At 45.1% G+C, this 25,541-nt stretch overlaps 1 protein-coding gene across 3 annotated transcripts in view; it reads left to right on the forward strand.

Annotated features, from left to right (window-relative positions):
* CCHR3.PART0H8orf88 (chromosome chr3.part0 C8orf88 homolog) overlaps nt 1-25,541 on the forward strand; it is a 1,151,988-nt gene that overhangs the window by 852,837 nt on the left and 273,610 nt on the right. For all 3 annotated transcript variants that reach the window (XM_044065382.1, XM_044065379.1, XM_044065380.1), the window contains exon 4: nt 1,689-1,767. In XM_044065382.1, coding sequence (XP_043921317.1) covers nt 1,689-1,767 — 79 coding nt within the window. The remainder of the gene's footprint in view (nt 1-1,688; nt 1,768-25,541) is intronic.

Consider the following 25,541-nt stretch of genomic DNA (forward strand, 5'->3'; position numbering starts at 1 on the left):
ATAGTTGTGTAAGTAATCTGAACTTGACAGTAGATATTTAAATAGATCACTGTTGCAGTACAAATTCACACTCCATCTTTCCCCCTTTTGGTTTTCTGCTAGAGTGGGAGGATTGCTATCCCTCTTCGTGCACATCTTTACTTGACAGGGCTCTAGGCTTACTTGTTTGCGAGACAAGAAAAGTCTGATTTTTTTGTGCTCTAGTATAAAATTGGCTAGACATCTGATCCTTGGCAGGATTTATAAGAGTGATTCAATTATCTACTGTTATGGTAGCAACTATAATTTATTATTTTTAACATATGCTCATAAATGACAAAACTTTGAGCTGTAATCCTCAAAATATCATCACTAGATCACTGTCACGTGAGCTAAGGCACTGTGCAGCTCACATCAATAATGTGATTAACAAGTACTGTAAAGCAATGTCTACAGATTGTGTAGTGGCACTTGATTGTGACAGAAGGGTCCCTAAAATGACTGCCCTGAAAACTTTTTACCAAATTACACGTAGTTAAACTCTAACCCTGCTTAGCAGACATTTAGTTAAAATGGGCAGAAGGGATATTTTTTCATTAAAATGCAGTACAAGACACAACTGTCATGCATAAATTGTCAAATAGAAACTCCCATCTGCAAAGTAAAACTTCAGAGGCCTGTTTTACAAATGCAGTATCAAGTCATTTTGAGGGCATATATGGTACTGTCACCACTTGCCAAGAGATTTAAGGTGCGAGCTTAACACCATCCCCTGGGAATGTGGTTAATATCTTTACTGGGTGCTTCCCCATGCCTTCTTACATGTGTCACAAATTCACACAGCACTTGTATGCATTTTCTTTATTTCACAGTCTGTATAAACAGGAATCCTGGATCTTTTGTGTATTACTAGCCTTACTATCAGCACAAAAAAGTTTTTAAGTATTCATTGGGTGTGTATCCAACATCAGTTTTATTTCATTAATTCACTGATGATCCTTTGCTATTAAATTTTTACATTACTGCGGTTATTTTTCAGACATGGATACTTGCTTCCTGATTTTCGAAGTTTATATTTTTTGTTTATGCTGCAGAATGACTGTTGGTCTACCTTATCCATCGTTAAATACTTAAATCACTAGCAGGCCTGAAGAACTGCGAGTTTGTGTATAAACTGTGCAGAGAGGACTGCCATATGCATGCAAAGTGTGCGCTAGTATGTGACTTCATTGGTCTATCGATGGAAGGTAGGAAGCCACGACTTTTGTAAGTTCACACCAGGAGAAGGAATAAGGCTGGTGGAAAGACAACCGTGGAGTTTTCATTTACAGTCCTAGTGACATCATCTTGCTAATCTACCATTAACAGTAAATATACCTACCCAGAGTTGCACTAGACCAGTCTGTCACTCTTAGTAGAAATTGTGGTAGCACTGCTTTCATGGAGTATGTGACGGTTATCTCTAATGAAGCAGTAAAGTGAGACTGTCATTATCCTGTAGCAGAGATACTTTTTTGCAAGTAGAAAATTTGGCTAAATATCCAGGCAGTCATTGACCTTACTTAGCCAGAAATTATAATACTGTTTAAATTAAAATCTGTTCTTTGAAATCTGCTGTTGCAGTTAGTACTTCACACAGATTAACTTTGGCTATCAATTTTATCTTCTAAGAAATGAATTAAAGCTACTATGGTTATTTTTTTGTTTAGTGGTGCAGGGTAAATGGAATACAGAATGAGCATGTTACAGTTGCCAACAAAGAGAAACGGATAACAAAAACTACAGAAGGTAATGTAGAGAAGTCTGCATTTTGTCTGAAAATATGTTGTGTAATATTGTTTTGATATTGGTAACTGAATAAGCCTTGTTAGATTATTTTTCTTTTTTGTGTTGATCAGGGAATCACAGTATATTATGGTAACAGGATAATGAGATGCTATAAAGATCGCTGTAAGAGGGTGTGCAACATTGAAGATAAGGGGCAGAAGGGTGAAGTAGTTTATTGGTATGTTTTTTCATAATATGTTAAGTACCGTTTTATTTATATATGATACATATTGAGGGCTGAGTCCGACATTAAGTAAAGATCAGAGGAACATCAAATATTTTTAAAATGTAGTCATGTTGAACCAAAACTTTTAGTGAAAAGCATTTAAATACAAAAATGCTAGGAAGCAAACCAGCAGTGCACATGAAAGTTTTTATCTGTATGCATTGTTTTGCTGGAAAAGTTCGACTGGCAGAAAAGCCCTTTATATCTGAGGCTGGAGAGAAAAGGGTCCAGTACACTATATAGTAGCCATATGCTCACAAGTACAGTAATTAAGCTGTCAGAAGGCTTAATGTTGGAGACTAGTTCCAAAATGAAAAAAAAAAGATTATACAGGAGCATCAGTTTGTAAAATTGAGTACGACCAGGACTCAATCTTCTTCTTCTTTCGTCTTTTTCCCGGTTAGGGGTTGCTACAGCGGATCACCTCTCCGCTCGTGATTGGCAGTGGAGTTTTACAATGTCGAGTTGCCAGCCTGGCACCTAACCTTCCACAGAAGGTACACACACACGCACTCACACCTACGGCCAGTTTAGAGTGTCCAATCCACCTACAGCATGTCTTTGGGATGTGGGAGGAAACCGGAGCATCCGGAGTAAACCCACGCAACCATAGGGAGGACATGCAGACTCTGCACAGAAGGCACCCTGCCAAGGATCGAACCAGGGAACCTCTTGCTGTGAGGCGACAACGCCATCTGCTGCACCAGACCAGGACTCAATGATAACTTAAACATTAAATGCACATTAAAGTTCTAAAGATAGCATTCCATCAGCACATTCTCTACAGATTTTTGTACTATTTCCACTTCCAGCTAGCCTCATTCTTCCTACCAGGTAGAATGTAATTAAGTGGTCTTTACCACGATTGGTGGCTTTACCTGTTTGCACTGTTTCATTGGTTTTCATACAGTTAACTGTTGGCTTAAATTGTAACTCTGCAGGTATGTTCTAATTGGCTCTTAACTCTTTGACTGATTTGCCCAGTACTTTTCCTATACATTATTTGATTGGTTCTTCCTTAATACTGTACTGTTATTTCTGATTGGTCCAATTAGTCTCTCACTGATTTGACTGTTAACCCCTTTTATGTTGTTTTATTGGCTCTAATACTACACTATCTTTGGTATATAACCACAGATGTTTTAAATTGTTTTATTCACTTTCTAATGAAGCTGTGTAACAATAAAGGACAAAAGTGCTGTTGGACATGCTACGCTTAAAGAAATCCTAATCCCTCAGAGCCAAACGCTCCAGGGATCTAAACCTTGTCATCACAGTAAACAAAACATGCTGGAGGGATAGGTTCCTGACCCAGAGACTCCCCAGACTCGGGAATAGACTGCCTATACATGTCGAGCAGAGCGCCATTTTTGCTCTCTTCAAAAGGAACCTTGACGATTGGATGGGAGAAAGGAAATTCACCCCGGGGATCACGTCAGTCGCCATGCTAGACAGGGGTCCAGGGAAGTAAGTAGTGTGGGAAGAAATAGCCAGGGAATTGTTATAGCTAGGCTTGTATAGGCTGTAGGGTAGATAGCCTAGTACCAACCTATGAACAGATATAGCAGTATTATAAAATATAAAATGGTGACAAAACCAAGTCGAAAATGAAAGCATGGCAAAGACAGATAAGAGAAGCAATAGTGTGTCGATCCCTTAAGATGGAAAAATGCAGTATAACAGGTATTACATAAGTTACTTGAATGTATGTTAGTGTCAGAGTCCAAGTGCAGGACGATGGGAAATGAAGAGACTGGGAAAGAGGATTGTAGTATAGAGACAGAGAAATACAGGACATTTGCCACTTAAAATGAGGAATGACTTATTGTAAGGCAAACCAGTGAAAGATGGAGGGATTCGTATTGATAGTATTTTGGGTATGAAATCTTTGTAAGTGGTCTTCTGAGAGGTGTTGAGGTTGACAAGGCAGTGGAACAGTGGGTTAGATTTGTGTCTACCCAGGTGCAAAGGAGCATTGACAGATCCAATATGACTTCAAGCTGAGATTTAAATAGCTGCAAGTTGTCACTTTGCCTTGATATAGATTTTATTCCGTAGCTTTGTCACACAGAGTAGACTGTTACTAGCTGTAGTGTGAGACATTGTAGGTAGTAGGAGTTTATCCTTTGTACAGAAAGCGTACGGTATTTACAGGTGTATGTATTTGAAAAGATTTTGTAAGGAAGGACATTTGTCAGGATGATAGATGATGATGTGGGCTACCTGTAATTCAGCAAGATAGGCAGTTTGGAAGTTTGTTCCAGTTTATTCACTTTTGAATATTGCAGTGATGAGCTTTGGATGGAAGGTTGGCAGGAAATCTAGGCACTATCGAATTAGCTTGGATGTGGATGGAGGGTTTATAGTTATAGAGGAAACATATAGGAGGATGGGTATTAGATTAGCAAAGGCAAATATCTTTATTCTGATGCCTTTCAGGAAGGTGTTTTCTTCTGCACAAGAAGCCTAATTTTTTAAATGGTGGTTGGAATGTAATGGTTTAATTTTAATTTCCATATTGTAATTCCTAGAAGTTTAGTGTGAATTTCAAGTGTAGATATGAATTATTGATGTAAAGTTGTCTATCTCGCCTTCGTTCTTGCTGTTTGGGTTCGGAGCAGATCCTCTGCTCCGACTCTGCCATCTTCAGTAGCTCGAGAGCTGTTTACTGGCTCGAGGCTACCCCTTATTCCATGTTGCCTAGCAAAAGCTAGTAAACCAACACAGCTGAAACGGAGCAGGAAAAACGGTACTTCAAACGACCAAAAATATAAGGAAATTTATTAAAGTTTGTTAAAATAAAGCGCTTTTCGTTGGTTTAATGACACCGACTTCTTCAGACAATTACTTCTAAAAAGGCTTGCTATATATACACACAGTTACAAGGAGAACCCAATCAACAGGCAAAAAGCAATTAAACAATTAAGCAATGAACTACTACGTACTGTTTTTTAAAAAGGCAGCCACAATTTCGTAGCAGCAACAAAAAGTGATGCGTTAGCATTTGTTACTAAAACTATTTTGTCAAAACCACACCTATTAAATTAATATAACTTTGACTTCAGAAAAGCTAAAGACAAAAATGTAATTATATAATATTGACTATAAGAAACAGTAAAAAGTTACAAATGTTTAAACATATTTAAAAGTAATGACATTATAAAAGGCTTAAGTGAATAAAAAACTAAGAAACTAAAAAATTAGTAAGCACACAAGCATTTACCAGGATGAAAAGTCTACTAACAATAGACCTGTACAAACAAAGTTGTCATCTGCATAAACTCTTGATTTTCAAAATGCTGCTTATTGAGCAGTTTTCATTGAGACCAGGGGCGTTGAAGGCATTAAGTCTAATCTGCCAAAGCAGTTCTAATTCCCCTAATTTAAAACCTGTTGGACCACCTCTTTCACTTGCTATAACCTGGTCGATGACCATGAATTTGAAGGAATGGTTGGGAAAAAGAGAAATATGTTTTGTTAGAGCATTGTCGTGTTTGTTTTTTCTAATTGCATAAGAATGCTCGTAAATGCTGTCTCGGAGACGGCGCTCCGTCTTGCCTACATAAAATGCAAGACAACTTGCGCACTGGGCCAGGTAGACCACCATTTCCGAGTTGCAATTGACCCTATATTTCAAGTTGTAAGTATAGTCTTCAAGTTTGAACCTGTTAGATTCTGTAATATACTTGCAAAAATTGCAACTTTGACATTTATACATACCCACTACTCTACTTATAGGTCTCTTGACACTCAAACAAGTATTTTAAGTTTTTTGCTCTCCTAAAAATCACTTTAGGTTTGATCCCTAATTTCTGACACAAAACCTGATCAGTCATAAGTACCGCCCAATTTTTGTATAAAATCTCAAGACAATCCCTACTGTTTGTACTGTAAGTTGTTATAAACATGGAGCTTTCGTTAAGTGGGTCAGAAATGGATTTAGACCTTTGAGAAGGATATGGATCTAAGTCAAGAATAGTATGTTGGTCGAAGTGGACCTCGTCTAGAATAGGTTTATGAATGCGTTTATCACGTTTTTGGACCACTTCTTCTACAGTGTTGTTGACCAAGCTGTCAGGGTATCCTCGATGAAGGAACATGTTTTTAAGAAAAGTACATTCATCGAGGAAATCCTGGTTAAGCGTGACAATACGGGCTGCTCTGACTAGCTGGCCTTTGACCACAGCTCGCTTTTGATGATACGGGTGACAGCTTGTATAATGCAAGAAAGAGTTTGAGTAAGTACTCTTTCTATGAATACTAGCTGTAAGTCTCTGAAGTTCAATGTTTTTCTTCAGCTGAATGTCCAAATAGGCAATGGACATGGTGTTAAAAGTAGATGTGAACTGGAGAAAATTAGTAGTCGCATTCAAATAATCTATTGTTCACTGACTGTGGCGTCACCGTCTACTACTATAAAGATGTCATTGAGGTAGCGGGTGTAGTAAATGAACCTGTCACTAAAGCTACAATTATTAAAGACAAAGAGGTCTTCCCAGTTGGCCATTACTGAATTAGCTGCACTCGCCCCACAAGGTGAACCCATGGCGACGCCAACTTGTTGTAGATAAAAGTTGTCAGCAAACATGAAGTAGTTGTTCTCAAGTATCAAGACCAATAATTCATTGACTAAAGATATCTCAACATTTTCACCTCCATTCTTTCTCATAAATTGACTGACCTATTCCAAAGCTATATCTTGTGGTATACATGTATACAGGTCTTTAACATCGACCGTGAGGAAGTTGTAGTTACTGCTAAAGACGAGATTTTTAATGTTGTCAAGAAAAGACCAAGAATCTTTACATATGTGGTTGATTTTCACCAAGTATTTCTGTAGAATGACATCTACCACTTTTGTACAAGGGTACGTAGATGATCCTCTACCGTACAAGAGTGGACGCATTGGAGGGTTGACAACGTCCTTGTGCAGTTTAGGTATTCCAAACAAGTAGGGAAATCTTGGGTAAGATGTACTCATGAAGTTGAAGGTGTTCTGGTCAATTCGACCTTCAATGAACATCTCTTCAATACTGTCCTTTATGGTTTTATAAGCGCCATTAATGTCGGATCTCGAACTAAGTGAGTAAGAGGGACAATCCAAGAGTTGGAGCATTCTTGACTCATAATTGTCTGTCAAAAATAGCTAACCCCCCACCCTTGTCTGGTTTACATATTCTAGCATTATTAAATCTAATGCTGTCTATACATTCCTTCTCAGCTTTAATGTTAGCAAATGAAGGAAAATTATGACCGAACTTAAACTTTTGACGAATGTCAAGTTCGCATAGTTGTTCGAAAATATTTAATAATGGATGCAGTGGTGGGTTAAAGACACTTGGAATTCTATAAGGGTTTACATTAGAAGTAGAATTACCAAAGAACAATAAATTCAAGTTTAGTTTCCTAGTAAACAGTTTAATATCTAGGATAGTTCGAGCTAAATCCAACTTTTGGTTAGGGACGTACGTGTGACCTTTTTCAAAAAGTTCCACTTGGTCTTGGGTTATGTTAACTGTAGAGTAGTTGTATACTTTAAAGTCATTTTCAACATTAGTCAAAATGACCGGTAACTCTGGTGGTACCAAAAAGTTAGGACCGTCTTGGCAAATGACGCTACTTACAGTTAAGTTTGGTACATAACCATCAAGGTGGTTGTAGTCACGTTCAGGTGGAACCGAAAGCCAAGTGAGCGTATCAGAAGAATTCGCAGCAAAGGCGACCGATGGTGAATCTAATTCCTGTATTGTTTCGTATTCCTTTTCGCTGCTTGGTTCGATCTGTTTGTGAATTGTTTTGGTCTCGCTCCTGAAAAATTAGACGTATTAGATCTTAAATTGTAATGACAAGGAGCTTGGTTAACAAAAACACGTTCGTTTTCACTAGGCTCATTCTGTGGAGACCCCTCCAAGCTTACATCTTGGCCAAGTGAATTGTTGACCATGGGGGCTTGGTTGTTCTCATAGTTCCTTGTGGGTAGTGCCTGAGTGGTGTTGTTCACGCCGGGTTGAGGAGGACCTCCTGGGCGTTTCCAAACTTGCGCTTGTGGCGGAGGAGGATAGGCAGTTCCTTCACTATATTAGAACTGCTTTGGCAGATTAGACTTAATGCCTTCAACGCCCCTGGTCTCAATGAAAACTGCTCAATAAGCAGCATTTTGAAAATCAAGAGATCTGAAGTAGGAGATTCATTTGTCTGCAACCTGTGGGTTATGGATCCGATATCGGATCCGAACCGGCATGGTTTACCAGCTATGGATCCAATCTCTCAGCTCCTCCCCTCACCCATAATGCCCTGCTCTACCCTCATGACCCCAGATCTCGTTTGCCGCGCATGGTGACCAGATTGTGTTTTTCCAGCTAAGTGATATTTCTAGTATCTAAAGTGCTTAAATTTGATAATTTTTGTTAAAGTTGTGTGAAAGTGTAGGTTTTCCTCTTATATTATTACTTTTTTAGTGTTTAAAACTTAATTTTAATATCCCTCCCCTCGCTGGTAGCGTAGTGTGTGTTTGGGCCTGTGAGTGGTTTTTGTTACTTTACTTTTATTAGTTCTAGTAACATTGTTTGTTTGCTTTTGGGATGTCTGAGCAGCCCAAAGCTGTATTTTCTAAGTGCTCCGAGTGTGGCCATAAGCTTTCCCCAGCTGATGGCCACACTCGGTGTGTTAGATGCCTGGGGGTTGAACACCTCACATCTGGATGTTCCATTTGTGCAGGGTTCAACCCCAGGGCATTGAAGGAGCGGAGGTCCAAGCTTGTCTTGGCGGGTCTCTTGCCGCCGGACTCGGCTCCGGCCTCCGCTCCGGGGGTAACCGTTACCACGGTTGTCCCCTCTCCGGCTCCCCCTCCTCCTCCTGGGACTCAACCTCCCTTTAGTGGTTCGGAGGAGAGGGAAGCTAGGAAGAAGGACCGGAGGGAGAAGCACCATAAGCGGCAGGCCGAGACCTCTGTTTCGGCCCCGCCAGCCAAGCGGGCTTCTCCCCCGGCCTCCTTGTCTGCTGGCTCTCCCCCTCCTCGGCTCCGGTCTCCAGCGTGTTTTTCACCGGGACCTGAGGAGGAGGAGACCCGATCTCCATCGAGGCTATCGAGGAGGCACTCCAGGCCTACCTCGGTAGCCTCGTCGAGATCAACTTATAGCCTGTCGGACGCTGATCTGGACCGGATGATGAGAAGGTTCATCCAGGCCCGGATGCAGATGGGAGTGCTCTTGCCTCCCCTGGGGAGCTCGACCCCCTTTTTCAAGCCAATTGCTCCTTCTCCGACCCGCTACCCGGGTTCGGAGCAGTTGAGCTGAGCAGCCGAGCCGGGGGTGGGTCGGCGCCGATAGTACTTGGTACTTCGGATCCGACCCTGCCCTCGAGTGCATCGGATCAGACCTCTCGGAGCCTGGATCCGAGCTTCGGATCCGGGGGGATCAGTGCTCCTTCGGCGCCGTCTGTGTCAGAGCGCACTGTCCCGGATCCGGCGCCGGGCGCCGGCTCCGATCCACTCCTCGGATCCGAGGGGGAGCCGATTGTCGGATCCTTTGGTCGAGGTCGGCTCCCCTTCGGCTTTTGATGCAGTGGAGAGGGCCCTGTTGAGGGTCTCCGGACCCCCGGCACTTGTTTCGGCTCCGTCCCGCGCTCCCTCTGCACTGGGTCAGGCTTCCACCATCCGGCCCTTGGGACAGCCCGCTCCTGTGCCCCAAGCTGTTCCCCTGGAACAGGTTACTGTTTGCGAGGAGTCCTCTGACAGCCCCCCAGAGGATGTTCCTCGCAAGCATACGTGCAAAAGGAGGCACATTGACTCCCGAGTCTCTCACGGAAGACACGGATTTGGAGGAAGGGAAGGCTCCCCACGGTCACCCCGAGGATGTCTCATTTGGAGACATCATGGAAATGCTCCGCATAAGGGGTGGGCTGCCCCAAGTCTTCCTCGGACGAGTCCGTGTTCTTGGAGGCATTTGAAGCGGGCCCGTCTACCTCTTGGGTGTCCCCTCCTGCCGACCCCCTGGTGGACCTCATTACCACCAGGGCGTGGAAGGAACCGGACACCGTGGAGCCAATCCCTAAAAGGCCCGACCGGATCCTCGGTCCCCCGGCTGACCGTGCCCATTGAAGTAAGGGGCCTCCGGTAGATGCCATGTTGACGGCGGCGGCCAACAAGAGGGAACTTGCTCAGGAGAGTCCCTCAGTCCATCCCCCGAGCAAGGAGTCTCGGATGATGGACCGCTTGGGGAAGCGGATGTTTAGTTCAGCGACCTTCTCGGTAAGGGCGCTGAACTACCTGGCACATGTGATTAGGATGCAGCACGATCTTATTAAAGCATACGCTGCATCTCCCCAGAGTCCATGTCGGAGGAGGACAAAGTGCTGCACTCCACCCGCATGGCCACTCTCAGGTCCGTTACCAATACCTCTATGCGGCTACTCTCCCATGCTACAGAAGGCACCGCTAGAGCCGCAGGGGCAGGTCTAGTTACTAGACGTCAGGCCTGGCTCCGTCATTGCGATTTCTCAGAGCCCTTCAAAGCGTCATTTGCGAACGCCCCCTTCGATGGTTCTGCCCTCTTTGGCAAATCTGTTCGCGACACTTTGACCCAGAGCAAGAAGGACGGGAAGACGCTGTTTGCCGTCGGAATCTGCTTCTCTGCACCCCAGAGGCCCTATTCTAGGAACCAAAAGGGTCAGAAGAAGATGTGGTTCCGGAAGTCGCAGCAATCCCAGCCTGCTCCGGACAACCAGTCCTTCCGTGGCAGAGGAGGACAGGGAGGACGCCGCCCTAGAGGCAGAGGGGCTCCCAGGAACTTCGGGTCCAGAGAACCCTTCTCTGAACGGCCCGCGCAGCAACCCTGAGGGGTTGCCCGGCTGCTCCACTCTGGAGGCAGTCGGGGGACGTTTTTCGGAGCACCTAGCGGCATGGGAGTCCATAACATCAGACCGCTGGGTTCTCCAGATCATATCCAGAGGATACCGTATCCCCTTTCATCACTTGCCAAAATTGAAGTCCCTCCCCGACGTTCCACCTGGTCAACGGGAGGCCGCTTTGGCAGAAATTGGTCATCAGCTAAAGAAAAGAGCCATCCAGCCCGTCCCCCCAGACCAGATCGGATCAGGGTTCTACTCCAGGTTCTTTTTAGTGCCAAAAAAGACGGGGGATCTAAGACCAATTTTAGACCTTTCTCTCTTGAACCTGGCAGTTCCCAAGGAGAAGTTCCGGATGGTCACTCTGCAATCTATTCTCCCCCTTCTGGGAGAAAATCTCTGGATGTGCTCCATAGGCCTCAAGGATGCGTACTACCATACAGGAGGTTTCTCCGCTTCCGGCTGGGAGCCAGTCACTACCAGTTCCGGGTCCTTCCCTTTGGTCTCACCACAGCCCCCAGGGTGTTCACCAAAGTATTAGCAGTGGTAGCGGCCCACCTGAGGCTTCAGGGGGTACAGGTCTTTCCCTACCTGGACGACTGGCTCCTTACCGCCCCAACAAGGCATCTACTACTATTGGCGCGAGACTCCTTTCTCCATCTTGCTCCCAGTCTGGGCATCACTATAAATACAAAAAAATCCAACCTAGCACCCACGCAGTTCATAGATTTTATAGGTGCCAGGTTAGACACAAGGAGTTTAAAAGCCTTCCTCACTGCGGACAGAGTTCAAAATCTGCAGCTCCAGGTGCGGGCCATTCTCCACTCAAGCTCAGTTCCGGCGGAGTTGGTCCTGAGGGCTCTAGGGTCCATGGCGTCTGCTATAGCACTTCTTCCTCTCGCCAGGTTCAATATGCGCATCCTCCAGTGGACACTCCTAGTACAGTGGTCGTACCTTGCTCTTCCTATGCATCATCCCATTGCGATCAGCAAGGCTTGCAAGCGGTCCCTCCTGTGGTGGCTTCACTCTCCAGATCTCCACGGAGGCCGCCCATTTTGTGCTTCTCCCCCTCTCGCCACGGTGACCACGGATGCCTCCCGCCTCGGGTGGGGGGGGCATTTTGCAGGCTGGACCGTCCAAGGCATGTGGAACGATTCAGAGACCTTACTGCATATCAACGTTCTAGAGATGAGAGCAGTGCTCTTAGCGTTGCTAGCACTTCAGGCCTTTCTTCCCTTGGGGAACAATTGCGATTCAATCGGACAACATGTCGGTTGTCTGGTATATCAACAAGCAAGGAGGAACCAGGTCTTACCCTCTTTGTCGAGAAGCCATAAGAGTTTGGGAATGGGCAATCTCCACCAACCGCTTTCTCATAGCAACGCACATTCCGGGTCGGTCCAACATCCTGGCGGACAAGCTCAGTCGCACCATTCTCACCCCTTACGAGTGGTCTCTCAATACTCAAGTAGCAGAACGCATATTCGCACGGTGGGGAACTCCTTCTTGCGATCTTTTTGCCTCTCCCTCAAACACCAAGTGCGACAGTTTTTTCGCTCTGATACCTCCTCCAGGAGGTTCTCCAAGAGACGCTCTGGTGCATGCCTGGCCACCCGGTCTTCTTTATGCTTATCCCCCCTTGCCTCTGATGCTCCAAGTTCTTCAGAAAGCCTCTCGGTTGGGGTGCAGAATGATTCTCATTGCTCCGTTTTGGCCTCGACAGATCTGGTTCCCCTTCCTAAGGTCTCACTCTGTGAATCCTCCTTGGATTCTAGATCCCATTCCGGATCTGATATCTCATCCATCCCGCTTATCTCCTCCGAACCTGGACAACCTGAAGCTGACCGCTTGGCTGCTCCAGTTCCACTCTTGATCAGGACTCCCGGTATTTCGTCCCCTGTTAAGGCGATCCTGGTGGCAGCTCATAAACCATCCACTAGGAAAGTCTACCGTAGCAAGTGGAAACGTTTTTCTTTGTGGGCGGAGCGGCAAGGCCTGGACCCCTTCACAGTTCCTCTCCCTTTGGTGCTTGATTTCTTAACCACTCTTTTTAACGATGGTGCCAGCAGTTCCACAGTCAAAGTACAACTTGCGGCAATTTCACATTATCACATTGGTCATGACTCCAATCCTCTGATGTCGGCCAAGTTGTGTAAAATTTTCCTTAAAGGTACTTTTCTTCTCAGGCCCCCTGTAAAACAAGCGGTTCCTCCTTGGGACCTTTCCTTAGTTCTCCAGGCCTTGACCGCCCCCCCCTTCGAGCCGGCGGCTACGGTGGATCTGAAATTCTTGTCGTTCAAGACTGCCTTCTTAGTAGCCATTACTTCGGCCAAGAGAATTTCAGAGCTCCAAGCATTATCAGCTAAACCTCCTTACTTGGTCTTTCATCCGGACAGTGTTTACCTCAGGACCAACCCGTCCTTTCTTCCTAAAGTAGCTTCTGAAGCAAACATTAACCAATCCATTAACCTCCCTGTTTTCTTTCCTAAATATGAAAACAAAGGTGAATACAAGCTTCACTCCTTAGATGTTCACAGGCAACTTAGATTTTATCTAAACAGGACGGCTGGTCATAGGCAATCCGACCAGTTGTTCATTTCCTTTGCTAAATTTAATTTGGGCAAACCAATTTCTAAAGTCTCACTATCTCGCTGGATTTCACAATGTATCTTATTGGCTTATCAAGCTTCAGGAAGGCCCGCACCGGAGGGTGTACATGCCCATTCAACCCGGTCAGTCTCTACCTCGGCAGCCTTTAAGGCTAGGATTCCTCTAGATGATATTTGTGCAGCAGCCACGTGGGCTTCATCTCATACTTTTATTTCCCACTACAAGTTGGATCTTGCATCTAGGGGTAGAGCATCCTTTGGCTCCGCGGTGCTCCGGAATATCCTTACATGATGGCCGCCCAAGATTCAGGTAGCTGGGGACTCTGTCCCACAGGTTGCAGACAAATGAATCTCCTACTTCAGATTTAGAAGTTATGTACTCACCATAACATTCCATCTGAGTAGGTGTATTCATTTGTCTGCAACCATCCCGCCCTCCTATCCCCCTGGCCTTTCAGTTGTGTTGTGTTACCCTTTTCAGGGTGTTCTTGCTTTTGGCAAACTCGATCTGAGGTCATGAGGGTAGAGCAGGGCATTATGGGTGAGGGGAGGAGCTGAGAGCTTGGATCCATAGCTGGTAAACCATGCCGGTTCGGATCCGATATCGGATCCATAACCCACAGGTTGCAGACAAATGAATACACCTACTCAGATGGAACGTTATGGTGAGTACATAACTTCTAATTTATGTAGATGACAACTTTGTTTGTACAGGTCTATTGTTAGTAGACTTTTCATCCTGGTAAATGCTTGTGTGCTTACTAATTTTTTAGTTTCTTAGTTTTTTATTCACTTAAGCCTTTTATAATGTCATTACTTTTAAATATGTTTAAACATTTGTAACTTTTTACTGTTTCTTATAGTCAATATTATATAATTACATTTTTGTCTTTAGCTTTTCTGAAGTCAAAGTTATATTAATTTAATAGGTGTGGTTTTGACAAAATAGTTTTAGTAACAAATGCTAACGCATCACTTTTTGTTGCTGCTACGAATTTGTGGCTGCCTTTTTAAAAAAACAGTACGTAGTAGTTCATTGCTTAATTGTTTAATTGCTTTTTGCCTGTTGATTGGGTTCTCCTTGTAACTGTGTGTATATATAGCAAGCCTTTTTTAGAAGTAATTGTCTGAAGAAGTCTGTGTCATTAAACCAGACGAAAAGCGCTTTATTTTAACAAACTTTAATAAATTTCCTTATATTTTTGGTCGTTTGAAGTACCGTTTTTCCTGCTCCGTTTCAGCTGTGTTGGTTTACTAGTTCATGTTTAATTTACTTGTCTGCCTAGCGAAAGCTACCCAGATCTCGTTTGCCGCTTCAGCTGCGAGGTGTGTTGTTTCTGGCTCAAGCTTGTATACTTTTGTATATTTATATAATTATATTTGTTTAAACTTCTTAAAACTAGTATACTTCCCCTTATAGTTTTATTCTCTGTGGGTGTTTTTGTGGACGTCGCTTCTTTCCGCAGTCCCTTTTTTTCTTAAGAACTCATTGAAATTAGAGAGCCCCCCCCCCCCCTTTAGGACAACCGTTTAACTTAGAAACCTTCCTTTTTTGTTACTGTATATATATAAAAAAAAAAATCTGTTTGTTTAGTAGTGTAGAGATTTTTTGTCTGTCTGTATTGTGGTACTTTGATTGTGTGTAGTGGTAGAGTTATGTCCAAGGATACAAAAGTTTCTGGCTTCAAAAAGTGTGACTCATGCTGTCAGAAAATGTCTCTGACAGACGGACACACTAGTTGCGTTTATTGTTTGGGCGCTGTTCACCTGCAGGACTCTTGTTCTGTTTGGCATGCCTTTAGTCCAAGGGTCCTGCAGGAGCGCAAAAAACAAATTAATCCTTCGGGGTTTATTGAAGCCTCAGGATTCACCGGCAAAGAGTTCTCAGCCAGTGAAATCCCCTAAATCTGCCATACCGTTGGCTCCACTTTCGGAGCCGATTCCTGTACTGGAACAACAGAGTATGTCGGTTCGGGCTGGCACTGACAAGACAACTCCTCCATCGGCTCCATCAGATGTTTCGGAGCCGTCACGGAGCCATAAGAGACTGAGGTCCCCTGCTTTAGAGTCCATTCACTCTGCTCCTTGGTCACCATTATTACAAAGTGAACGTAGCCACCCTTCTTCACACTCCTCTCCGATCCTCTAGGCTTTTGGATCATGATGTGGAGAAAGTAGTAAATAGGTTGCTTAAGTCGCGGGCACTAGCTAAATTACTATCCAGCCCACCTCAACAGGTATTGGCTCCAACTGCCTCTATTTCCATTCCTTCTCCGACTTCATTGAGTTCGGAGCCGGAATTTGTTGGTGTGCGGGTAGTGGAACCGTCGGCTCCGATCACCATCTCTCCTTCGGCTCCGATTACCTCGATTGTTCCTTCTATCGAGGAATCTGGACGCCGGGGCTCTCTCAGTTCTGAGGGGGGAGTGGCATCGGACCCGTGTCCGACCCCGTTCTCCCCCTCGGAGCTTCGGCGCAGGTGAGCTTGGCTCCAACATCGGCCTCGGAGCCGTCGCCCTCAGTGCGGAGAAAGATTCCTATTTCTTCGAAACCTGAGCTTTCTGTGCCTCGAGGTCGGGATGCCTTCGAGGTCATGTGGCGTGCGCTGTCCCCCGAAGCAGCTCCACTGCCATCTCCATCGGCTCTGTCCCCCATAGTGTCTGTGCCAACCTCTGCTACTCCTCCAGACCCCAAGCATAGGGAACCAATTCCCCAAGACACCCCATTGGGTGTTCCCTCTTCTTCCGAGGCCTCCCCTGATCACTCAGAGGAGCCCCCTCGGAAGAAGTGCAAGAGAGAAGCACATTGACTCCCCTGAGTCTGTCACTTCAGATACAGACTTAGATGAATTGGAAGGGTCCCCGAGGTCCCCCCTCTGAAGATGTTTCCTTTTCGGACATCCTTGAAATGCTTAGGCAGAGGGGGAACTGAACTTCCCTAGCCCTTACCGAGGATGAGTCTGTACTCCTGGATGCATTCGGTTCCCGAACTTCCACCTCCTGGGTTTCTCCTCCTTTCGACCCACTCATGTCTGTGGTGGCTCGAAAGGCTTGGTCAGCTCCAGACTCTGTGGAACCAACTCTGAGGAGACCTAATAAGTTTATTACAGCCCCCCAGGATAAGCAATTCCTTTCCAAAGGTGTGTCCATTGATGCCATGGTGGTAGCAGCAGCCACCAAGAAAGAGTTAGCAGAAACCTCTTCATCTGTTCATCTCCCTAACAAAGAGTCTCTGACGATGGACAGATATGGAAAGCGAATGTTTGCTTTAGCGACCTTCTCGATGAGGTCTCTGAACTATCTGTATCATTTTACTCATCTTCAAAGGGATCTCCTGAAAGAGCTTGGAGATGCCCTTCAAGATCCTACAGCTGAGGGAGTACAAGTCAAAGTAGCTTCCCAGCTGGCAACTCTTAATTCCATAGTCATGTTCTCCATGAGGCTGATTTCCTACGCAGCCAATGGAGCGAGCAGAACTGCCGGCACACGTGTGGCCCTCAGGAGACATGCGTGGATGCGGCTGTGTCAGTTTGCGGAACCCTTTCAAGCGTCCTTCACCGGTACTCCCTTTGATGGCGCCTTTCTCTTTGGGCCTCAGGTGAAAGACACGTTGACCAGGTGTGAGCAAGAAGGCAAGACTCTCTCTGCCATGGGAGTCCATTTTTCCACTCCCTCTAGACCTTACCCCAAGGGTCAGAAGAGTGGGAAGATGTGGTTCCGGAAATCCCAGGTATCCTTGCCTGACACACGTGGTAATTTTTCCTCCAGAGACAGAGGGGGAAACAGCAATAACAGACGCCGCCCTCGTGGCAGAGGGGGTCCGCAGAACCAGGGTGACAGAATCCTTCTCTGGCAAGCCCTTCCAGCATCCCAGAAGGGTTGCCCGGCTACTCAGCTCTGGAAGCAGTCGGGGGAAGACTTTCGCTGTACCCAAAAGCCTGGTAAAATTTAACGAGAGGCAGATGGGTTCTATCCATTATATCCGGAGGTTACAAAATTCCCTTCCATCAATCCCCCTTACAGTCAAAAAAGGCCTTTCCAGATGTTCCACCCAATGTGAGGGAGCAGTTTCAAAACTGCTAGAAAAAAGAGCCATTCAGGAAGTCCCCGCAGACCAGCTCGGATCAGGAACTTATTCTTTTTGGTACCAAAAAAGACTGGACTGGAGACCAATTCTGGATCTCAGCAGACTAAACAAATCTGTACAAAGAGAAAAGTTTTGGATGGTCACGCTACAGTCCATTCTACCCTTTCTGGGTCAGGACAACTGGATGTGCTAGATAGATCTTCAGGACGCGTGCTACCATATCAAGATGGACAGACGCTCCAGGAGATTTCTTCGCTTCTGGGTAGGGGCCAGGCATTACCAGTTCAGAGCTCTGCCCTTTGGTCTCACCTCAGCCCCCAGGGTGTTCACCAAGTGCATGGCAGTAGTCACGGCTCACCTGAGGTCTCAAGGATTCCAGGTGTTTCCATATCTAGATGACTGGCTCCTCACTGCTACCACCAGGCATCAACTCTTACAAGTGCGGGATTATATAATCACATCATGCACTCAACTTGGCATCACAATAAATTTCAAAAAATCTGCCTTGTTTCCCTGTCAGTCTATCAATTACATAGGAGCAGAATTAAACACAAGGGAAATGTTTGCAAGATTACCACTGGAAAGAGTTTCCACAATTCATCAACAAATGTTAATCCTAATGCAGAGCAAAAGGATTCAAGTCAAATATGTCCTTCAAGCTCTGGGCTCCATGGCAGCTGCTATTCTTCTACTTCCATTAGCGCATTTCCACATGAGAATTCTTCACTGGCTTCTTTTCAAGCAGTGGTCCTTTCAGCAGCTTCCCATGTCTCACATGATCCTGATTACAGAAACATGCAAAAGGCACCTGTCTTGGTGGATGGGACTCCCCACTAGTGTCTCAGGGCAGACCTTTCATACAGCCTCCACCGGTAGCCACAGTGACCACGGACACGTCCCTGATATTGGGGGGGGGGCATTATCTGGCCAGGACAGTCCAAGGCACTTGGCAACCTTGAGAGTACCATCTGCATATCAGTGTCTTAGAAATGAGAGCCGTACTTCTGGCATTGCAAGCCCTTCAAGACTCTCTTCCTTCTGGGACTATTGCAATTCAAACAGACAACATGTCAGTGGTGTGGTACATCAACAAACAGGGCGGAACCAGGTCCTACCCCCTGTGTCGAGAGGCACTCAGACTGTGGCAATGGGTGATTTCCTCCCAAGGTTTTCTGATTGCAATGCACATCCCTGGGAGATCCAACGTCATAGCGGACAGGTTCAGCAGAGCTATTCTCATGCCTTACGAATAGTCTTTGAATCAGGAAGTTGCGGATCTTATCTTCCGCAAATGGGAACAGCCTTGCTGCGATCTGTTTGCCACCCCTCTCAACAGCAAATGCAGCAACTACTTCTCCCTTCTTCCGCTTCCAGGTCACATACCCAGAGACGCTGTAGTCCACGATTGGCCTCAGGGACTCCTTTATGCTTTTCGCCCGTTTCACCTAATACCAAGACTCATACAGAAAGCAAAATCATTGGGTTGCAAAATGATCCTCATTGCCCCTTATTGGCCTCGACAGATATGGTTTCCGTTCCTGCACCCCTGCCTTGTCGATCAGCTCTGGATTCTGGACCCGATTCCAGATATTCTGATTCATCAATCAGGCGGGTTGCATCAATCCCTCCAAACACTCCAGCTTACAGCTTGGTACTCCAATTCCAACCTTAGCCAGGCTTCCCGGTATCTTCCCAGCAGTCTGTGATATTATTGTCCTCACATAAGTCTACTAAGAGAAAAACGTATTCTAGTAAATGGAAATGGTTTTCTTACTGGGCAGAGTCTAGAAATGTGGATCCTTTCTCAGCCCCAGTCTATGAAATTCTTGAATTTCTAGCACAGCTTTTTCAGTCCGGTGCCGTAGAGTACAGTTAGCGGCCACTTCAAATTTTCATATCGGATTGTTGAATTCTAACATCATGTCTCAAGCTCTGTAAGGCTTTTTTGAGAGGAACATCTCTTCTTAGACCTCCAGTAAGAGATCCCCCTCCTCCTTGGGATCTTAATTTAATCTTAACTTCTGTAATTTTGCCTCCTTTTGAACCGGCAGCATCATGTTCCCTTAAGTTTCTGTCTTGGAAGACACTTTTTCTGGTTGCTATCACTTCAGCTAGGCGTGTCTCAGAACTTCAAGCACTATGTGTTTGCCCTCCTTAACTGGTGTTCCACAAGGACAGAGTTTCTCTGAGGACCAATCCATCCTTTCTTCCTAAAGTTTGCTCAGAGAACAATTTAAATCAATCCATAGATCTCCCAATGTTCTTTCCCAATCGCAGCAACAAGGCAGAATACAAGCTCCACCAACTGGATGTTCATAGACAATTGCATTTTTACCTTCATAGAACTAAAGGACTAAGGAAGGTCAGACCAGTTATTTCTCTCTCATGCCTTCAACAAACAAGGCCTCCAGTTTCCAAGGTGACCTTATCCAGATGGTTATCTAATACTATTACTTTTATTTACCAGTTACGGAATAAAGAGTTACCAGCTAAACCAAAAGGTCATTCTACCAGGGCATTAGCCACCTCCATAGCTTTTCAGTCTAGGTTGCCCATAGATTCAATCTGTGCAGCTGCCACGTGGGCAAACCCTCATACCTTTATATCTCATTACCAGGTGGATATGGTCTCCCGGAGCAGAGCTGACTTTGGTTCCACTGTCTGAAGAGTCTGTTCCAATGAGTCACCCAGGATGTTAGGTGCTAGGGACACTGTCCCAAACAGCAAGAACGAAGGCGAGATAGACAACTTAACATAAAGAAGTTCTGTACCTACCATAACGTTCCATGTTAGTTGCCTTCATCTCGCCTTCCTTCCTTGCGTCCCTCCCTCCTTCCCCTGTCCTAGTGGACTGAGAGGAGTTCTTGTTTTCACTGGCTGAGTATTTTTTTCCTTATTGTTGTTCTGGCCAGGTTTTTCGTAACCTATTCTGTAATTAAATGTATTGAACAACCAGTTTTTAGATAACTGTTTTTTCTCAACTTATGTCTGGGATTAGCTATTACAAATGAGATCTGAGTAGCTTTTGCTAGGCATCATGGGTAGCCTCAAGCCAATAAGCAGCTCTTGAGCTTTTGAAGATGGCCGAGTTGGAGCAGAGGATCGGCTCCGAACTCAAACAGCAAGAAGGAAGGCGAGATGAAGACAACTAACATGGAACGTTATGGTAGGTACATAACTTCTTTTTATTGAGTATGAAGCAAGTATCTTGTAGCTATCGTTCTCTGAGAACTGCTTTTGTTAGTCTTTGGGGTTCTTGGAAGGTAGTTGCTAAGCAGATGAGGGTGGCATAGGCATATTGGGGAAATTTTGGTGGGTTTGCTGACTACGTTGATATCATTAATATGTTGAATACAAGTGAATGCAAAATGGATCCTTGTGGGACTCTCACTGAGGCTGGGAGGAAGGTAGAGAATTAATTTTGTCACATTACAGACCCTAATGATTAAATGGGTAGCTATGCAAATATGTGATTCTGGATGTGGAGAAGTTGAAATTAACCAACTTGTCTGGGAGTTTTTAGTGCGAGATTGGATCAGATGTCTTAAAGGTCCAAGAAAGTAGTGGGAAATGATTGTTCATCATATTGATCACTGCTGCAGTAGCTTTGGCTGTATCGGTTATTGCCTGACAAGGATATAATGGCTGGCCAGCTTCCAAAGCTTCAGGGCACCTTCCACACACCCAAACTGTCAGTCAGCTTGAACCAGAGTGGACTAAGACATGTTTGGGTGGAAGGCCCTTCAGAGTCTTGCTGCCTGTGAAGAGTGTGCTCCTCTGAGGCTTTTGAGGGCTGACTGTCAACTTGTACTTTCCTTTGCTGGGCAGATAAGTTCCCTTTTTGGGAAAAAAATTCCATTTTCCTAAATTTATTGATTTATTACTTTCCTTCTCATTAAAGTTATTTTAAAGCTAGGAGTAATGCGTTCTATCAGACTGTCTCAAGACTATAATGTACTTTCAAACAGAGCACTTGTTTTTTCTGTCAGTTTGAATAATGTTAACTATAGCACATTGTCTATGAAGAAATTGTATTTATTTTTCTTTGGTAGGCCTGGTATAGTGTTTGAAAGTGTTTTTGTCTGTTTTATTTGTCAGAAATAAAAGTAACGTTTGTGGGCTGGTAGTTTTTTCGGTGTTTGCTGCTTGCCTTCCCTAGGAAAGAGGCACCATTTTTGGCTTGACCATGGAACAGCCTATTATGTCCATGGTTGATCCTTCTTCCAGCCACAAAAAGAAAGTTAATCAAACAGTCTTTGCCAGCACAGCAAGCTATCAATTTGCTTCTGCTTCAGGTGGGTGACTGTGCTGTGGCCATTTGTTGCACCTCAGACCACTCATTTTTTACCCCACATCTTTCTGGTGTAGCACTTATAGCCACCATAGACCAGGGGTTAGCGAAGTCCTTTGCAGCAGTGGGCAGGGGAGAGTGACACTCTTCTCAGTCCTGGGAAATGGCACAGGGAAGGTTTTCCCTGTTATGCTAGAATGCTGTGCCCATCCCTGGGGAAGCAGCTGCTGCTTTTAGCAACGTGGTTGGACACAATTGTTCCTGTCAAACAGAAAACAAAGCATGTATCTGCTCCTCCTTAAATTCCTTTAGACAGGCATAGTTTACTGGGTATGGCTCAGGGTTTAATTCAGGCTATTGACCCTTCTTGTAAAGTATTTTCAGGTAAAAAGAAGGATTCTGAATCTGAACAGGAAGATGCAGGAATAGATTTGGGAGTTTTCCTCCGATTTTGGATTCAGACTCTGACAATAGCTCAATTTCTGATTCTCGTGGAGGGGTCTCTGAGGCTATTGCTAGAATGTGCCAGTGTTTTCAATGGGAGATCACTGAAATTTCCTCGGTCCATCAGAAAATGCTGTAGAGTTGCAGGATTTTCCAAGACCTGCACCCATTCCTCCTGCTCTGTCAGCTTTAGAGGATGTGTGCGCATTACTGCCTGTAGGTTTTGCTGGTAGTCCGACACCTGCTGCTAAAAAGGCAAATAAGATGTATAAAATCCCTCAGTCTCTTAAATTTTTATACACTATTCTGAAGCCTGGCCCAGCAGCAATAACCTTAGTTGATCCCACTGCAGGTAAGCACCTTTCTGATAAGGATGGGGAAGTTGTTGATTAAGTATGGAGAAAATTGTATACTTTTCTCTAACTTTGTTTTTCAGAATTTTGAATTACCAGGTTCATTTTTAAAGATTGTTCTGGCAAATTGTTAAAGTATGAGTGTGACACACCACCACTGAACCAGTAATCAGGGAGCCTCAATCCTCACCACTGGCAACGGTGGGGGGGATGTACAGTGGGAGGATAAGTACACACACAGTAAAGTGCAGTTTCCCTTAAAAACACCCAGACCACAGTCTGTCCAGGGCTGGTTTCTTCCTCTTTCTCCAGATACCCAATAAGACTCCCCATTGGCATAACTATAGAGTTGAGATCTTGACTGAGTGGCCAAGCCAAGACCTCCAGCACCCTCTCTGTCCAGCTAGTGCTTCGTGTCCCCGCCCAAGTAGCTGATGCACACTCTTTGAGGTTTGATTTACACACACACACACACACACACACACCTGGGAAAGGCTGGCACAGGTTTACTAGCTGTGCCCCCTTTTGCCCAGACCATAGGGTAGTTATCACTACCAACTCTTCATTAGCTACTTTAAGGCCCTTAACAAAGGGTGTCCAATCTTACTGTATAATGTTACTATTGATACAAATGGTAGTTTGACCAAGAGCAAGGCTCTCAGGAGTGGCCTACACAGTGTCACCAGATAAATATGCAAGTACTCTCAGAACTTAAATATGTCTAGACAGACCAGCCACAATGAAATGTTTAAATATATTTAATAATAAATATTAAAAAGAACAAGAAAATACTCCGTATATATTTACAATGACAGCAGAGTTCAGAATCACGGGAAATATTTAAAACAACATTGCAGGACAGTCTCAAAGAAAAATATCTAAGCTAAGCTGAGCACAGCCCCCACCCCATAGTTTGAAGTATCCGCATCCACATCCACAACAAATTCTTTACTGTTATCTGGACTGGCTAACACAGAGGGTCCTCCCAAAGTTCCTTTAACTTTCTGGAATACCTGTTCACATGCTGGGGGTCAGGTCTGTGAGGTTAGCAGCTATGGTACTATAATTGGAGACAACTTTCTGTAGTACCCTGCTGTCCCTAAGAATGTCTACCTATTTTTTGGTAACAGGGACAGGCCATGCCTGAATGGCTTCCACTTTGGCAGGTTCTAGCCTGATCTTACCACTCCCAAGTCTGTGTCCCATGGAGGAGAGCTCTGCCATACCCATCTGATGCTTACTGGGCTTAATGGTCAACCCTGCCCTCTGTAGTCTGCCCAGCACCTCCTTGACATGCTGAATGTGCTCTTGCCAGGAATGGCTGTAGATGGCAATGTCGTCCAGGTAAGCAAGGGTGAAATCTCCTGCTAGGATACGATCTACCAGCCTCTGGAAAGTCGTTGGTGCATTTTTCATCCCAAAGGGCATCTTCATGATCTCCTACAAGCCAAAAGAAATCACAAAGGCTGACCTCTGTCTAGCGCTGGGAGTCAAGGGCACCTGTCAGTAGCCCTTGGTAAGATCAGTAGTGGTAAGATACTTAGCCCCACCCAGCTGCTCGAAGTCTTCATCTGTCCTAGGCATGGGGTAAGCATCTGACTCTGTGACTATTTTGTTTCCTGTAGTCCACACAGAACCTGGTATTGCCATCCTTCTTTAGTGCCAGCATCACTGGGGAGGCCCAGGGACTGCTGGACTCCTGGATTACCCCTAGTTCCAACATTTCCTGTGTCTCCTCCCTCAGAGTCTGTTTTGACTCTCTGAGGCACCCTATAGACCTGCTTAACAGGCCTTTGGGTCCTGTATCCACATGGTGCTGCACCAGGTGGGTGCACCCTGGTTTCCCAGTGAACACCTCCACCAGATTCCTGTAACACTGCTTGGAGTTCTCAAACCTGGGTAGGGGATAGCTGCTTGGACATTGCTACCCCTTCCACAGAGGAGTCCGTCTGAGCCTCACTGAGCAGATCAGTCACCAGATCCCTCTTGGACTCCTCCTGCCATCCACTGCAAATACTTAGCACCAGGGCTTCCCTCTCATAGTAAGGTTTCATCAAGTTCACATGGTACAGTTCTACCATGTAGTTAACATCACAGACCTTCCTTACCACTTGGAAGTGTCCCACCCAAGCTGCCAGCAGCTTGTTGTCTGACAGGAATGAGAACCATAACCTGGTGCTTACAGCATACTCTCTAGCTCAAGTATTCCTGTTGTACCAGACCTTTTTCTGCTGTTGGGGTTCTGCCAGGTTTTCCCGTGGCAAGCCCATTAGTTCCTTCAGCCTTGTCCTGAGGTTTAGGACATATGCCACAACAGACTCCTGGTGGGATTCACACTCGCCCTCCCACTCATCACAAATCAAATCTAAAGGTCCCCTCACCCTGTGCCCATACAGCAACTCAAAGGGTGAAACAACGGTGTATTCTTGGAGCCCATCTCTGTAAGCAAACAGATGGGGCAAATATGGGCAAATATTTGTCCCACTCCCTCTTAAACTGGTCTGCAAATGTCCTTAGCATGGTCTTTAGTGTACAGTTTAACCTCTCAATGAGACCATTAGTTTGGTGATGGTAGGGAGTGGTCTTTAGGTGCTTCACCCCATAGTGCTTCCACTGATAATCCAGAAGGTGTGATGTGAAATTGGCACCCGTCGGTCAGTATTTCTTTTAGGAAACCTACCCTACTGAAAATCTGTAATCATTTGCCGCCTTTTTCTGCCTTGGAGGACAGAAGCATTGCCTCAGGGTATCTGGTAGCATACTCTACTACCACTAGGATATACTTCTTTTCTTCCCTGTGGAACTTAGAGTTCTCGGAGGCTGCACAATATCCATAGTTACCCTATGAAATGGCTTCTTAATCACAGACAAGGGCACCAAAG

Source organism: Protopterus annectens, chromosome 3.part0, assembly GCF_019279795.1.
Source record: "Protopterus annectens isolate FY-2018-M chromosome 3.part0, PAN1.0, whole genome shotgun sequence".
Lineage (NCBI taxonomy): Eukaryota > Metazoa > Chordata > Ceratodontiformes > Protopteridae > Protopterus > Protopterus annectens.